This window comes from Mobula birostris, chromosome 8, assembly GCF_030028105.1.
Source record: "Mobula birostris isolate sMobBir1 chromosome 8, sMobBir1.hap1, whole genome shotgun sequence".
Taxonomy (NCBI): Eukaryota; Metazoa; Chordata; class Chondrichthyes; order Myliobatiformes; family Myliobatidae; genus Mobula; species Mobula birostris.
The window spans coordinates 138,287,862-138,303,640 of record NC_092377.1 but is presented as its reverse complement, the minus strand read 5'-3'; the positions used below and the strand labels follow the sequence as shown (position 1 = coordinate 138,303,640).

At 47.1% G+C, this 15,779-nt stretch overlaps 1 protein-coding gene across 19 annotated transcripts in view; it reads right to left on the bottom strand.

Moving 5' to 3' along the window:
* Positions 1 to 15,779, bottom strand: part of LOC140201770 (calcium/calmodulin-dependent protein kinase type II subunit beta) — a 136,157-nt gene that overhangs the window by 75,860 nt on the left and 44,518 nt on the right. For 13 of the 19 annotated variants that reach the window (XM_072266401.1, XM_072266403.1, XM_072266410.1 and 10 more), the window contains exons 9-10: positions 13,934 to 14,005; positions 7,239 to 7,279 (exon numbers count right to left, since the gene is read on the bottom strand). In XM_072266401.1, coding sequence (XP_072122502.1) covers positions 7,239 to 7,279; positions 13,934 to 14,005 — 113 coding nt within the window. The remainder of the gene's footprint in view (positions 1 to 7,238; positions 7,280 to 13,933; positions 14,006 to 15,779) is intronic. The other 6 variants (XM_072266405.1, XM_072266408.1, XM_072266407.1 and 3 more) reach the window with 1 other exon arrangement.

Genomic DNA, 15,779 nt, shown 5'->3' with positions numbered 1-15,779 from the left:
AATAAAACGTAGCTCTGCTGTGGAGTACGAAGTATTGCCGACCAAACTGCACGACAAGTACTTGATACAGTGCAGGCGAGCCGTACCCGATACTTGAAGGAATTCCGTGGGTCAGACGGCATCTGTGGAGGGAAGCGGACAGACGAAACTTTGGGCCCCAACTCCCGACTACCCATTCCCCTCCATGGATGCCGCCTGGCTGTTGAGTTCCTTCAGCACTCTTGCACGTTGCTCCATATTTACAGTGTCAGTAGTCTCTTGTGTCAGTCGGTGCCCAAAGCTCAGGACACATCCCTCGCAAGTACACCGAACACTGCTGATGTCATCCCAATCAATGGCACTCATCTCTAAGGTAGAGTTAAGCACACCACCATTACCCAAAACCACAATAAGTGCCAGTGATTGGGCAAATTTTGGACTTTTAAGACTGCATCACATAATGGAGGGAGTACTTTGACCTATGACAAATGGCAGTGGGAGCTAGCGCACTATGGTTCCAGTTGAACTCTGTGCATCACCGTGTCACGGGACGTTGGGGAAACCCTATTTGTTTTTTTGTGTACTCAGGAGCTACTGTGTCCACACCAGAATTGGGAGCTTGGCTGTCATTTTCTGTGTGTGAGCTACCAATAGAAATCCACCTCACTACTACTAATGCAGCTGTGAGCGACACTGCCCAAAACGCTAAAGGGACTCAGCAATCCAGGCAGCGTCTACAGTGAGGGATAGACAGCCGACATCTCAAGCCAGGACCTTTCATCGGGACCCTGATGCAGAGCGGAGGAAATATGGGTGGGTGCTCCATGTCCTGCCGAGTTTCTCCAGCATTCTGTTTGCGTGGCTGAAGACTTTCAACATCTACAGAATCTCCTGGTCTATAGGGGCTGTGCTAATTGCTCCACCAAGACCATGACAGGCACTAAACATCTTATATAAATAGACTGGATTAATGACTTTCTGCAATTAATATTGCTTCCATCATGAGAAGACTTAAAACTTGACGTTCTTGAATGCAACATTACTTCTGGGGCAGGGTGGACTCAAAACTTTGTTGCAAATGTCCAGTTTAAAGTCAGAGTTTGCTCTCTAGGTGTCACGTTGCGGGTCGGCTACTGTGCCTTCTTCAAAGGCCAGAGCTGCGCCGTATTAGAGGACTCTCTGATCTATGGGCTGCCCCCAGGGTCACAAGCCGAGGCAGATACCAAGTGCCGCTGGAGAGTCATCAGCTCAGTGATAAAAATTCCCTTTGCTCTGCCCGAAAGTCGTTGCTCTCCCAGCACAATAAGATGTCCGTAAGGCAAGGCTGCCAAATGGTAAACTCCAGGCTGCAGGAGTGGTGCATGTCGAGGGACGCACTGAGGTTGGGTGCAGTCACAAAGGCTCTGGCAGGGAAGGACCTCAATCTGGGCTCCTTCCACTTCAGCACGTGGAGGGGCTGAGATGGGCAGGGTAGAAAGGGCCACCTTAGTGGCAAAGGTGCTATCATTTTAAAAAGGGTTAACACTACTGAATGTCCTGACCAGATGACACTAACAACGTAATAAGTTCTGAACTGTGTTTATTAATTTTGTATTTATTTCTTATTATAAGCAAAGTTTATTTTCCAAATAAAGCAGTGTGTGGACGTTGAAGGGCTTGCTTTCTGCCACTCCCCTGCTCCTGGTCATCAGTGTCGTAAAGAAGAAAGGGCGGTTACTATACAAACTGTTCATGTCTCATCCTCTGACTGGGTACTTGGTTCTCTCTGGTGCTGGGAAAGCTATTTACACCAGTCTGTCGCTGTTGCTCAGCGCAGCCTACGGATCTCGCGAAAGACACCAAAGCTAAAATTGGCTGCGATGTGAATTCTGCCACTGTCAGTCACGCAGCTAAAATAGCTGCTTATTAATTCAATTCCTTGAAAGTTTGCATCTTTCAGAAATGATTATTTAACTTCTTCATGTTGCTCTAATGTGTGGACTTCCTAATGACTAACCTACTGCAGGAAGATAGAGACTGATATGCCACCTCCGCCAGCGTAAGCTCAGGCTGAAAGAGAGCTTCGTACAAACACCTGCTCAATGCTTGGGACGTGACTAGTTGCTCATAGCTCTCACTCCAAGGTTGGGGGGTTTATTACCACATCACGTGCCCCATAAAGCTACACAGAAATCTCAGTGTCAGCCAGAACCATCACGGAGTGTTTCTGAATGGTACCTTGGCTCAGTGACCCACAGCTACAATAAGAGGGCAAGCTTCTTCCTGCTCATCTCTGCCCAGATTTTCACCAACTATTTTGTTTGCAAACAGGAATTCTGCTCTGTCGAAAGAGGTGCTAATGTTCTCTCAGGCCCAGAAAAGATTATGAGGGATCACATTAAGATCTATAAAAGCAGAGTGTTGCTTTTACGTGTGGGAGGGAAGAGATGTGGACTCTATAAACGCATGGACTTACCCTGGAGATACATACCCAGTTCTTGGAAAAAGCAACACACAAATGCTGGAGAAATTCAGGAGGTTAGGCAACATCAACGGAGAGAAATAAACAGTCGACACTTTGGACCCAGACCCTTTGTGAGGACTGGAAAGAAGGGGACAGAAACCAGAACAGGAACATGAGGGAAGGGGAAGAAACTTATTCTGGCTTCTGCCTCCTTCCTTTCCACTCCTGATGAAGAGTCTCGGTCCAAAACGTTGACTGTTTATTCCCCTCCATCGATGCTGCCTGACGTTCTAAATTCCTCCAGCATTTTCCGAGTATTGCTGAAGATTCTGGAGCGCCTGCAGAATCTCGTGTGTCACGCAAGGGCAGTATTCCACGCACCCGCCCCAGGTTATAGAAGAGGTCCGTTCCCGTGGGCTGTTCGTAACCTGAACAGTCGACGAGGCAGAAACGCAACTGTAACTCAACAAAAGATCCCTGCGGCAGTCGGCAAATCGATCCAGCTGCTCTCCCAAACACTCCGCTGTGTGTATGGGCGCTAAGTTCATAATCCGGGGAGCACCGGTGATTGTAAGAGGAGTGGAACAGGTGGAATCTTGAATGTTGGAAGTTTCTACCCAAGGGGGGGCTCTGTATAAACTTATCCCCACTCCCTCTCTCTTTGGAATATCAAATTAAGGCCCTGTACTCACATAGTATCAGAAGCTAAACGCAGACTGGAGGATATAGGCAACAATATCCTTGTTTTAATGATGATATCCTGCTCTTACAAAATGCAGTCAAGCCCATTGGCAAGAAACCAGATCGTACAATGGGGATTATTTTTACTACCTGAATATTTAAGTTTGTGGAACTTCAAAGGAAGCATCATACAAAATGCACCTAGACACCATGTATATTTTTAAAGGCCTAGCTTACTGCAAATACTTGAGGTTGAACTCTTGCAACAACTGAGCAGAACTTCATTGCCCCTCCAACACGTCTTAAGGACAAGGACGTGCATGCGAAGTCTAACACTGTCAACTGCTATCTCAAAAGGGAGCTACAGTTCTGTGCAAAAGTCTTAGGCACAGATATATATAGCTAGGGAGCCTAAGACTTTAGCACAGTACTGGAGTAATTTTACGTATTGCACTGCAGATGTAAAAAAAAATTCATGACATATGTAAGTGATGATAAACCTGATTCTGATATGGATCTCTATTGTGGACTGATAATGGGAAGGGGGTGAGGAAAGGGGAATCGTAGTTGGGAAAAGGGGAAGAGAGGGGTGGGAGCGTCACCAGAGAGACATTCTGTAATGATCAATAAACCAATTATTTGGTATCAAACGACCTTGCCTAATGTCTCAGGGTTGGGTGTGTCTGCACCCACGTCAATCCCCGCCCCTGGCACTCCTTCTCTGTTACCTATCCCACAGCCCTCCTGTGGCACGCCACCCTCGCCATTCCCAACCTCCTTTGCTCCCCCCCAGATTTACAAACTCGCTCTCCACTCCATGTTGACAAATACAGTCCTGTCCAAAAGACATAGGCGCCCTAGCTCTATGACTCTATTTATACTCTATTCTTGGTTGGTGCAACTGCAATGAAATCCAATTTCCCTCGGGATCAATAAAGTATATCTGTCTGTCCATCTATCTATCTATCTATCTCTATACATGCGCCCAAGACTTTTGCATGGTATTGTCCAGCTACACCGCAGGATCACCTTCACCACGCACGGGTTACAGCCACCTGTGAAAACAGGTCACCGCCACTATCACCTTGTTAAGGTCATTGAGGGACGGGTAGCAAGTGCCGGCCTCACGAAATATGCACACACACTGACAGTGAATAAAAAGCAACCAGGTGCTTCAACACCTTTCCCAGGAGTGTGATCAGTGCACTCGTCTAATGTGACTGCAAATAATGAAACCTAAACCCCTTAAACAATCTACTTTTTCCTCACTGATTTAACCCCACCAGCACCTCAGCCACTCTTGAAAAAGATCTCAATAAAAAACACTTTTTTAAGTTGGCTCTCAGTGTGTCTGCCTGCTCTCTCTGGAGTTTCCATCTGGCCTCAACCAAACAGATCTTTTGTCCCAACAGAATGGCAACACGGAATAACTAGAGACCTTGAAAACTGAGTAAAGTTAAAGGCCACTATTGAGGTTTGCCTGTTTTTCCCAAGAGTCCAAACTTCCTTGGCTGCCAACCACGAGGTCCAGATGGACTTTGATGATCAGTTCTCTCCTCTGCTAGTACCTGCGCCATTAACTCAAGATACAACCATTATTCTGGTGACTAAAAACTGCAGTCTGTGCCGTAAACAGGTCCTCATAAAACCTCACTCCCTTTTCCTTTCTGCAGTTTGCCCGCTACGCCACATTTGACTGAGTGACTCCAGCATTCCTGTTCCTGCTAGTACCATCCTTCACACAGGAGCACAAGTCTGTGTTGTCCAGTCCGGAGAGACAAGTTACCTGCCTGTGTCTGGATGAGTAACTCACAACCGCTTGGAAGTCAAGGCATACACTATCAGATTTCTGAATGGGCAACAAACCCACGTACACTACCTCACTGATTTTTTCTTTTTTTTTGCTCTCTTCTTGCACTTCTTATTTAATTTTAGATATATATTTCTTACTTTTTTTTATGTATTACAACGTACTGCTACTGCAAAACAACAAACTTCACGACATATGCCAGTGATATTAAACCTGTTTTGGATTCTGATTATGATTCCCACTGGTTCACAGTGCAGTATATTGTTTTTGGCTGGAAGTTACTAATTTTACTGCTTAGTATAAATTACACCAATAAATTGCTTGTGGGAATTGGAACACTGCAGCCTCTTTCCTTTAGTGCAAAAGCTTGTTAAATAATGAGGCACAAACCCCTTGAACAAACAATGTTTTTCTGACTTATTTAGCCCCAGCTGCACCTCACCCACTCTTGAAAAGGTCTCAATAAAACCCCAAGCACTTTTGTAAGTTGGCCGCTCAGTTTGTCTGTCTGTACTCTCCAGAGTTTCTGTCTGGCCTCAGGTCCAGAGGGGGCTGCAAAAGCAACAGGCGTCAATAGAGTACAAGCTCAGTTTAACAGACACGGGGGAAATAGTGAAAGCACTGAGCATGACCAATTCCCAGAGCATGCCTGGATACTAATAAAGTGCTAACAAGTAACCAGCCAATGGGAGTCAGTATATATCTCCAACCGACCATAAAAATGGCAGAGGTACTCTCTATTGGAAAAGTTAGGCAATTAAAAAAAAGCTGAAACCCTTCTCTGGTTACAATCGGTAATTTTTCTTCCTAACTGAACCAAGCCCTTCAGAGTGATGTCAGCAAGCTACAGACTAATTAATTGCCATTAAATTGTCCAACTGGCAATGACATTGTAGATGCGACAACCCACGTCTGTTAACTGCCTGAGCTGATGTGTTGCTCTCATACCTTTGCTCCGTCGTACTTTGGGCCTGTTCCGTGCAGAGAATGGCCAGGCCAAGCCTTCATTCTCTTTGCCTGTAGAAGTGATCTCCCTAAAACACTGAAGATTCCTAGAAGGCCTGGTTGGGGGGATGTGACGAGGACGTTCTGTCAGATAATGAGTCGAGATCTAGGGGTCACAGTCTTAAGGGTCAAGCCACATCGAAAGGAAATGAGGAGAAATTTCTTCAGTTGGAGAGTGGTGAATTGATTACCACAGAGAGTGTGAAGGCCTATTTGAAGCAGAGATCAACAGATTTCTGGACACTACAGTAACTAAGGAGTTTGGATTCAGGACAGGAGGATGATGCTAAGACTCTCGCTGAGCAGCACAGCAGGTTTGAGGGGCCGTACTGCCAACTCCTGCTCCGACTTCTTACGTTCTTTGCACCAGCAGAGGCAGGACACAGAGCTTCACAGGCAAGGGCTCTGACTCAACTAACAGAAGCAGGAACAGGCTGCCCCCATTGACACCTGTTCAGCACCACTCGGTGCTGGCAGCTAAACCTCTCAAGAAGCAGCGGCACATCAGGAAGGATCTCACTGGGTTAATCTCTCCACGGTTAGGACGGACACTGGCTTGTACTGAGGCCTAGTCCTCACTCAAGGCCCAATCCCAATTGTAGGATGACTGTTAGTACAGGAAAGGCAGCCAATCCCAGTGCCTTGTAACATTAAGACAAGGTTAATTGGCTCTCGCTACACAGTCAACATCAAAGAGTCCACACTTCAAGGTCACAGTCATGGAAAGAAAACCTCCAACCTTGATTACATGCCAGTGGTTTTTATTGCCCACCGCCTAGCTTGGCACAACCATGTACAACATGTCTGAACTGTCCCTGCATCCCGACATCGCACAGTATCTCTGATTATTCCTCAAGCATGCTTGGTCGTCAATCAGATCGAATGCATCACCTCAGTGTTGGATGCATGACGTGGTGTGAGGGAGAGGTTCAATGTATTGTTGGGTGAAGTAGGGGGGTGAAGGGGGGGTTTGGGAGGAGAACAGAAAAACAATCTCTGCTGAATAAATGCAGAAATGTATGGAGTTAAACGTTTGCAGCTCCCCATTCACTCTCAGTTGGATTACATGTAGGTGAAATGCTTTACCCACAGACACACGTTGAGTGGCTACAGCTGGACCAGCTGCCAATATGCCGGTCAGTTTGAACATCCAAACATCATCACAATCCTTTGTATTTTGTTCCCTTTTGTATTGTTCAACTGTGATAGCAGGTGGCAATAGAAGCCAGAAAATGCAAACTAAAGCTACTAATTAAAGCAAAAATAAAGAGCTGACCAACTGTGAAGAGAAGGAAGGAAATAGAATAATTGCAAACCTACCTTCACTCCATCAACCTTCTTGTTTAGTAAACTTTTGGCTGCTGCATTGGGGAGAGGAAAGAGAAAGAAAATTACTTTCATACCTCAGTTTAAGGATTAATGTCCTAACTGTGTACAATAATAGAACCGTCACCCTGTGTACAGACAAACCCACCACACACCCAGAAAGAGCAGAAGGAACACCAGCATTTCCCATATTCTTCAGACAGGACCACTCACTCACCTGTTTCCCCCGTGTTGCACAGGGTCGAACCCGCTGTTATGGGTGTCTGCCATCTAAAAGGGCCTGGCTACCCCAGTTGTCGAGAGAGTTCTAACCTGCCTCCTGACTCAGGAAGAACATCCGAGCCAAGTTACCTGACTCTCGAGATGACTGGAGTATGGCCATGTTTGGTTAACCCATTAGATCCCACAGCCCCCCCCACTCCCTCCCCCCCCCCGCCCCCACCATGATTATACCCATCTACCACAGTCAAACCGCCCAGGAAGAGTTTGGGCTTTTCAACTGGGACACTGGCGTGGAATTTCTGATGAAGTGCACTGTGAGGCAATTAATACAGCAAACTGCTGGAACAAGATCATAAGGTGATGAGTTTGTTCTTGCAACCGCAGTCAATAATCTGTCATGCACTTTCTGCTGAAAACTTAAAATACATTTTATTACGTTGTGTTGAAAACTAAATCCTAAGGTTGCCGTGAGCCAGGCAATTTTCCTGCAAGGTTTCTCAGCCTGCTTACTGCCCCCAAGCAATAAGCATCCTAATAGACCTTGCAAGCAAGAATAGTTTTCTTAATTCAGAACAACATTCTTGGAGGAGGTACCCTGTGCTGTGACACACACTGTTCCCATCTGCCTGGTGATGGACTGGCACTGTACTTTAAACACACAGTTACAATGCGATAGATTCGCCGCCCAAGCACTGCAGGGGAACTGAACCATCACATTGCAATTCTAAATAGTGACACCAATCCAAAGTGTTCCTGCAGAAAGTTCAGAATGAAAATTATTCCATTAGCAGAGTCCAAGGTTCGACTAAGACATTGTCCCTGTTCAAAACAAATCGGGGAGAAACTCATCCAGTCTGTATTGACGTAAAATGGACACGGTTCAGTGAATACTGTTGCATGTGGAATCTAGAGCAAGATATTCTCTTTAGACATGGAGTGTCGACTTAATCAAGTCTCTCTACAAGTCCATTCTTTTTTTTTTTTACGGCTACCTCTGGTTGAACTATACAACCATATAACAATTACAGCACAGAAACAGGCCATCTTCTCTCTTCTAGTCCGTGCCGAACGCTTACTCTCACCTAGACCCACCGACCTGCACTCAGCCCATAACCCTCCATTCCTCTCCTGTCCATATAACTATCCAATTTAACTTTAAACGACAACATCGAACCTGCCTCAACCCCTTCTACTGGAAGCTCGTTCCACACAGCTACCACTCTCTGAGTAAAGAAGTTCCCCCTCATGTTACCCCTAAACTTTTGCCCTTTAACTCTCAACTCATGTCCTCTTGTTTGAATCTCCCCCACTCTCAATGGAAAAAGCCTATCCATGTCAACTCTATCTATCTCCCTCATAATTTTAAATACCTCTGTCAAGTCCCCCCCTCAACCTTCTACGTTCCAAAGAATAAAGACCCAACTTGTTCAACCTTTCTCTGTAACTTAGGTGATGAAACCCAGGTAACATTCTAGTAAATCTTCTCTGTACTCTCTCTATTTTGTTGACATCTTTCCTATAATTCACTGACCAGAACTGTACACAATACTCCAAATTTGGCCTTACCGATGCCTTGTACAATTTTAACATTATATCCCAACTCCTATACTCAATGCTCTGATTTATAAAGGCCAGCATACCAAAAGCTTTCTTCACCACCCCATCCACATGAGATTCCACCTTCAGGGAACTGTGCACCATTATTCCTAGATCCCTCTGTTCTACTGCATTCTTCAATGCCCTACCATTTACCACGTATATCCTATCTTGATTAGTCCTACCAAAATGTAGCACCTCACATTTATCAGCATTAAACTCCATCTGTTATCTTTCAGCCCTCTCTTCTAACTGGCCTAAATCTCTCTGCAAGCTTTGAAAACCTACTTCATTATCCACAACACCACCTATCTTAGTATCATCTGCATACTTACTCATCCAATTTACCACCCCCATCATCCAGATCATTAATATATATGACAAACAACATTGGACCCAGTACAGATCCCTGAGGCACACCACTAGTCACCGGCCTCCAATCTGACAAACAGTTAACCACCACTACTCTCTGGCGTCTCCCATCCAGCCACTGCTGAATCCATTTTACTACTTCAATATTAATACCTAATGATTGAACCTTCCTAACTAACCTTCCATGTGGAACCTTGTCAAATGCCTTACTGAAGTCCATATAGATATGGCAAGAAGGCAGGTTTATGGGGTTGAGTGGGATCCAGGAACAGACATGATGGAATGGCGGAGATGACTCGATGGGCTGAATGGCCTAATTCTGCTCCTATGTTTTATGGTCTCTATCTAGGCCTTTCCACATTCAAATGGTTTCAATGAGCTCCCCATTCATCCTTCTAAATTCCAGCGAGTACAGACCCAGAGCCATCAGACATTCCCTGTATGATAACCTTACTCCTGGAATCATCCCTGTGACCCTTGTCTGGACCGTCTCCCAAGTCGGCACATCTTTTCTAACGCAAACACACGAGGAGATCTGCAGATGCTGGAACTTCAAGCATAAAAATTGCTGGTGAACGCAGCAGGCCAGGCAGCATCTACAGGAATGCATTATAAAATGCAATCATTGTCAAACCCTGACCTCCAACACAAACCGGATGGTGGGAGCCTGCATATGTTCTGCTCCTAGGTCTGCCCGCTTCCCTCACGGGTGGCACTTCAGCTTGGCTTGAAATGTTCCCCATTCTTTCCAAACACCCTGAGGCCCTGGATTGCTCTGTGCTGATTAGCGTGGGGATTTGGGGCCCGAGCACCATTCAGACAGGCAGCAAACGAGGGATCAATTGGTTGAAGATTGTGCATGGGTACTTAAAGAGACTGCACTTCATGCCTCCTTCGGTTTGTTCACCGTTCACAGACTGACAAGGGAATGGATGAAAACACAACCTTTGAAGAAAATCAGAATTCCCAAGTTTAAAAGCATCAAAACCTTCAGCTTTTCCTTAAAACCAGACGCAGACTGAGGCATTATCTTATCACAAGTTAAGCTGATATTATTTCCACAGGAGTTAGCAGAAATCCGACCTTAAACCTGAGGCCTAGAGTGTTGTACATAGATTCAGCCATTGTGGAGAAAAGGATAACAGTTTTCAAGACACTGCAAAAGGAAGGAGAGTTTCGCAGACTGTTACTTAGGCCTCGTTTTTCACAAAAAAAAATCTTCCAAAAGGTACAAAACTTTATACTCAATAACAATGCATTGCCCTCACTTCAAACAACATGACACAAATGGGTCTGAAGCGAGAAAAGAGAAAGAGGGGTTAAGAGGAAGTAAATCAGCATTAGAAGAATGAGAACACAGCTTGTAAGAGCGGCAGAAGCCAGCTGGAAGCCCTTCTTACCTTGCAGTAAGTAGAAGTAGTGTCAAGAGACAGAAGGATCAAAAGAGAAAGACAAATTAAATCAGATAGTGGCTAGTTTTCATTAGTTCCTCAGTGTTTAATGGAACTCAAGCCTCCATATCCCTGTGGTTAGAACTATCCACCAGTAAATATCACACTCAATACAGTTAGATCAATACATCAACCCAGTCCCTTTGGCAGTAAACACTCAGGCAGGCCAAATGTCCGCCTTGCGGCAGACATTCCCTGGCTGACGTCGTGAGTGGAGATGCCTCCAAGAGCACACAAATTCAGAAAAGCGATGCCCGAGGCCCCAGCCAGTTAATTGTCACAATGATTATGTGCTGGTGACCAGGATAGAGATATTCTTGAGCAAAGTGAATAGTGCCAGTTTTGAGGTTGTGACTTTTTGGTCAGCCTTTAATGAGGAGAGGAAACGGTCTGTAACCCAAGCAATGGGGGAGGGTGCTGGGAGTGACCCAACTATCACTGTCCAGGTGACCCGGCCCAGGGTGACTCATCAGTCCACTACTCTCTACAGGCTCACGCCAGAGATTTTAATGCCAACCTCACCGGGTTATTGCAGGGGCAGGAGAGTGGGGAACTTCGATCTAAGCTGGACAACAGAGGTAGTAGGAGAGATCTGGATTGTAGAGGGATGAAGAAGACTACGCTAAGCGGTGGGCTGAAGGAAGGGAAAGAATGCCCTCAAGAAATTATGCAGAGGATGGAAGCATGGTACCCTAGCAGGATTGCTAAAGGACAGGGGAGGATATTCCAGTCGGATTGTTCAGGGGTGAAGAGAATCCCCAGATGGGATGGGACAGGGTATCTCAACTGGATGACTGAGTCTTAGAGGACATCCCAGATCAATTAAAAAAGATGGATCCCAACTGATCGATGGAGGAGCTATCCCAGGGGAAAACTGAGTAACAGAGGAAGATATCCCATTGAATCAGTGAGGAATGGACCAAGTTTACCAAAGTAAGTTGCTGAAGTGGTTTGCATCGCCGGAACCCTGGCCTTGCTCATTGGCTTGGGGTGGGTACCAGTGAATAAAACGAATAGATTATCAAGCAATTCCAATGCTGTATGCAGACAGCATGCTCTGTTGCTTGATACGTTGCCAGGAGGAACATCACTTGCAGCTCCCCAGATGGAACAGCACAGTGACTCCAAGCTTCGACAGACAGCTTTCACGGCAATCAGTGCAACAGAGCCCCACACCCCGAGCTCCGGCCTTAACCAGCAGCAGCGTGCCCACATCATTTAAGCCACTCGAGTTAAGCAGGCTCATCAGACGTCTAATGCTTCACTCGTTTCTCTGCCAGAGACCTTGCAAAGAGTGCTTTCACACGGTCTTATCGCCACACATGCACCTCTCCCCAATGCTGCGGTAGAGTGAAGTCCCAGAACAAACGACAAACAGGAGCAGGCAAGCTTGTGATCGCATGCAGACTTGGCTCTTTCTTACTGGCATGCAACATTCACTTTTCAACAGTGCAAGGGCAGCCTCTCACAGTCCAAAGCGACAAGATCACAGTCAGGTGAAAAAAAAACACTCCTTCCCACCCCCCCCCCCCCGTGTGTCTTCTCATCCCTCTCCCCTCATGACAGTCTAGATCTTCCACCTCCAGCTGCCTTTGCAGAGAGTGACACAAACTGGGCTGTATATTTTACAGTGGCCTCAGTGCCTTGTTACTTAGGGCTGTAACCTACGGGAGTTACATCTGTGGTGTGCATGGTAGTAATTGGGAATTTTGGTGTCCGGCTGAACACATCATGTTAATAACGCCAAAGGGTTATTAAGTAAGGCTTGACTCTTAGGATGAGAATGTCTGTCCACCCTGCATTCTCAGAACTTCTCCTCACAAATGTCGGCAAAATAATTTCCAACTTTTCTTAACAGGAGATTTCTCGATCTTCTGCAGAGGTTCGCGTGCAGGTCACGACGACGACTGCACTGTGACACGACGTGATCCCTCCGCACCTGCGTGAAAGCTCCTCTCTTCCAGGAGGAGGGGCTCGACGAGTGCACCTCCCCCAGCTTGTCAAACGGGTGCCAGCATGGGGGAGGTGAGTGAGCATGTTGAAAGCAGCGGGCTCACAGAGATGGCTTGACCCTCCATCTTCTTTGCCCAGAGGCTACAAAGCGAACTCCGACCTCACCCGCTCAGAGTAGAGAAACGACTCAGAGGGGTGATAGGGGACAGGATCTGTTTAACTGCTGTGCCTCTGCTCAGGGAGGTTTCTAACCTCAATGGTCAATACAAGCTCTGTCCTGAGTCTCCTGGAAGAACTAAAGACGTTGGTGTAGAGATCCTCGGAGACCAAGTGCAAAGACAAGCCAACACTCTATACTCTGGTGTTGAAACGGGCATCCAATGAACGACACCACACACGCACACACACACATTTCCCAATGACGAAGGGCCACAGTGGATCTCGACCGGGCCACGATGAGAGGACTGACAACAGTGCACATAAAGCATTGCACACCTCTACAGAGCTGGGACAGACACACTGGGCTGCAGCCAACAAGACAGACTCTTGGTCTACGGAGAGGTCGGATACATGGAAACCAGGGGATAATAAACTGGACCTTCCCACTTGCCACTCCTATCCAAAAGTGTCAGGATGGCACCACACTGGCCCACAGCATGGATGCATGACTGACAGCCCCGCAGGCGTCCCAAGTCCCAGTCATCTCACAGAGATGCAGCTTGTTGGGAACAACTCAGGCCACTTGCAAAAGGAACGTATTGGGGAGGTGTTCCTCTGGTCCAGCATTAATGCTTAGACTAAACCCAGAGTCTCTCATCAGCTCCTGTGACACCACAAGCAGCCAGAAATTAGTTCCAAAGGGAACACTGATGCCCCAGTTCGACCTGGCGGCCAGTCAGCTGGAGAACAAAGTCCCTAGACTGAATTCTGTTCAATGTTCACCCAAAGCCTTCTCTCAGCTACCCAGTCACCTAGGACAGAACTGAAAAACCCAGACAACAGAGACACAGGGTAAGGAACATTCACAAGGTATGGAAGCAGAGCGTTAGTTCTCAGCATGCCCTCCACCTGCAGTGTCCGCCCGCACACGTCTACCTTGTTCAACGAGACCAACGGTCGCGCTGGCCGCAGCGGTCATTGTAGCTGGCGCAGTGGTCTGCCTGCCCACTGTCGGTGGGAATAAAAAGAAAGCAATTCACGTCAGCAAAACAGAGTCACTGCCGCTTCACCGCGCGCCGCGTCCCCGGGCTGCACACCCGTACAGGAGCCCCACCCCTGTGCACGTCCGCCTCAGCAGCTGAGCTCCACTGCACGGGCAGGGCGTGCCGGAGTTCAGGGTTCAATTCCGGCGCCGCCTGTAAGGAGTTTGCACGTTCTCCCAGGTCCTCCGGTTCCGTCCCACAGTCCAAAGGCGTACCGGTTAGTAGGTTAACTGGTCACTGTAAATTGGCCTGTGATTAAGCTAGGGTTAAACTGGGGGCTGCTGGGTGGTTCGGCTCATTGGGTCAGAAGGGGCTGTTCCAGCTCTATCGCTAAATAAGAACACTGCTGCATTGCTGGTTAAACTGTGACATCTGCAGCAACGCATCGAGGACGGTGAAGAGTTGCATTGCTTCAGAGCCCTTCCTGTACCAGGAGCATAAAAGTAAATTGGCTGTGCATCACTCACTTCAGGTGCGCTGATCACCTGAACCCCGGCAGGCTGGGAGAACTCTCCAGCATCTGCCTCACTGTTGACACGGCAGAAGGGGGGGGGGGGGTTCTCTCCCATTTCTGACGCAGCCTGCCACTGTCGCTCTTGCTCTATGTGTTCTGCCAAGAGGAGGCTACCCGGAAACGGGAGTTACGACCAGGACCTCCACCGAGGCTCCAGTTCACCACTCAGGTGCATGCTCTACCACAGTGTGGAGTGAACAGGACTTATGGACCATCTCTCCCTGCATCAGAGGTTTCATTAATTCCACGCGTTGTCAAATTCTATCAACTTTACTCTCTCGTAACTTTAGCTAGATTCTGCCCAGAAGCCCTGCTCGTCATTAACCTCTCCATCCCCCTTTCCTCGTTCTAACTGTCCGTGTGCTCCAGGGTGTACAGGAGACGTCCGGTCATCAACCCACCCTGGAAAACTGGGAGATCAGAAGCTGTCACGCCATTAACATGGACAAGCAGAGGATCCTAGCAGGTCGATCGAAGTTGAGCAGCCTCTCCCTCCCCGTCTCCAGGCCAGCAGTGGCAGGGGGTGGGGGGTGGCTGCAGGATTGCTGGGGGTGCGGGGGGGGGGGGTGCGGGAGAGGGCTTTGTGTTCCACAGCTGCTCATTGTGAATCTTCAGTCTGGTCCCAGATAAGGTTAACAAGTTTCTATAGTTGAATCCGACTGTTTAATTGTTATTTTCTTTGCAGTTTAACAATTAATTATCTGCTTGTACTTTAAGTAATTCTTATGTATATTTTCAATTTAAATATGCCTCTAGTGGTTACATAAAATATAATTCCAGAAAGCTCTGGAAGTTTCTTTGTTCTGCATTATTTGGATAATGACTTCCTAATTGGTTAACTCTTTGAATAAATTTGAATGGGATTTTTCCTTATCTTATAACCAATCAAAAGGCAGTGCCATCTTAAGTCTTTTTGTCTTTCTGCTGCCAGCTTCTTCTCTTGTTCCCTGTGTTCTAAAAATGCTTAATAAAATGATCCTGAAGTAAAAAGTTGGGTGGCTCTTTTCTGACTTCCGAAAGAACTTCGGGTCAAAAGCATCAGAGTTCAACACCGTGAAACTGTATTCTGCCTCGTCTCCATGGTGAGTGGAGAGGGCACGTAGTGGGAGGGAGCTGTAGTGTGGGGTGTAGTGAGGGTATCTAGCAAGAGGCAGTGGAGGAGGGTGCAGTGAGGCTGGTTATCACAGGGTAGAATAGGGTATGTATGGTCGGAGGGCGAGCAGGG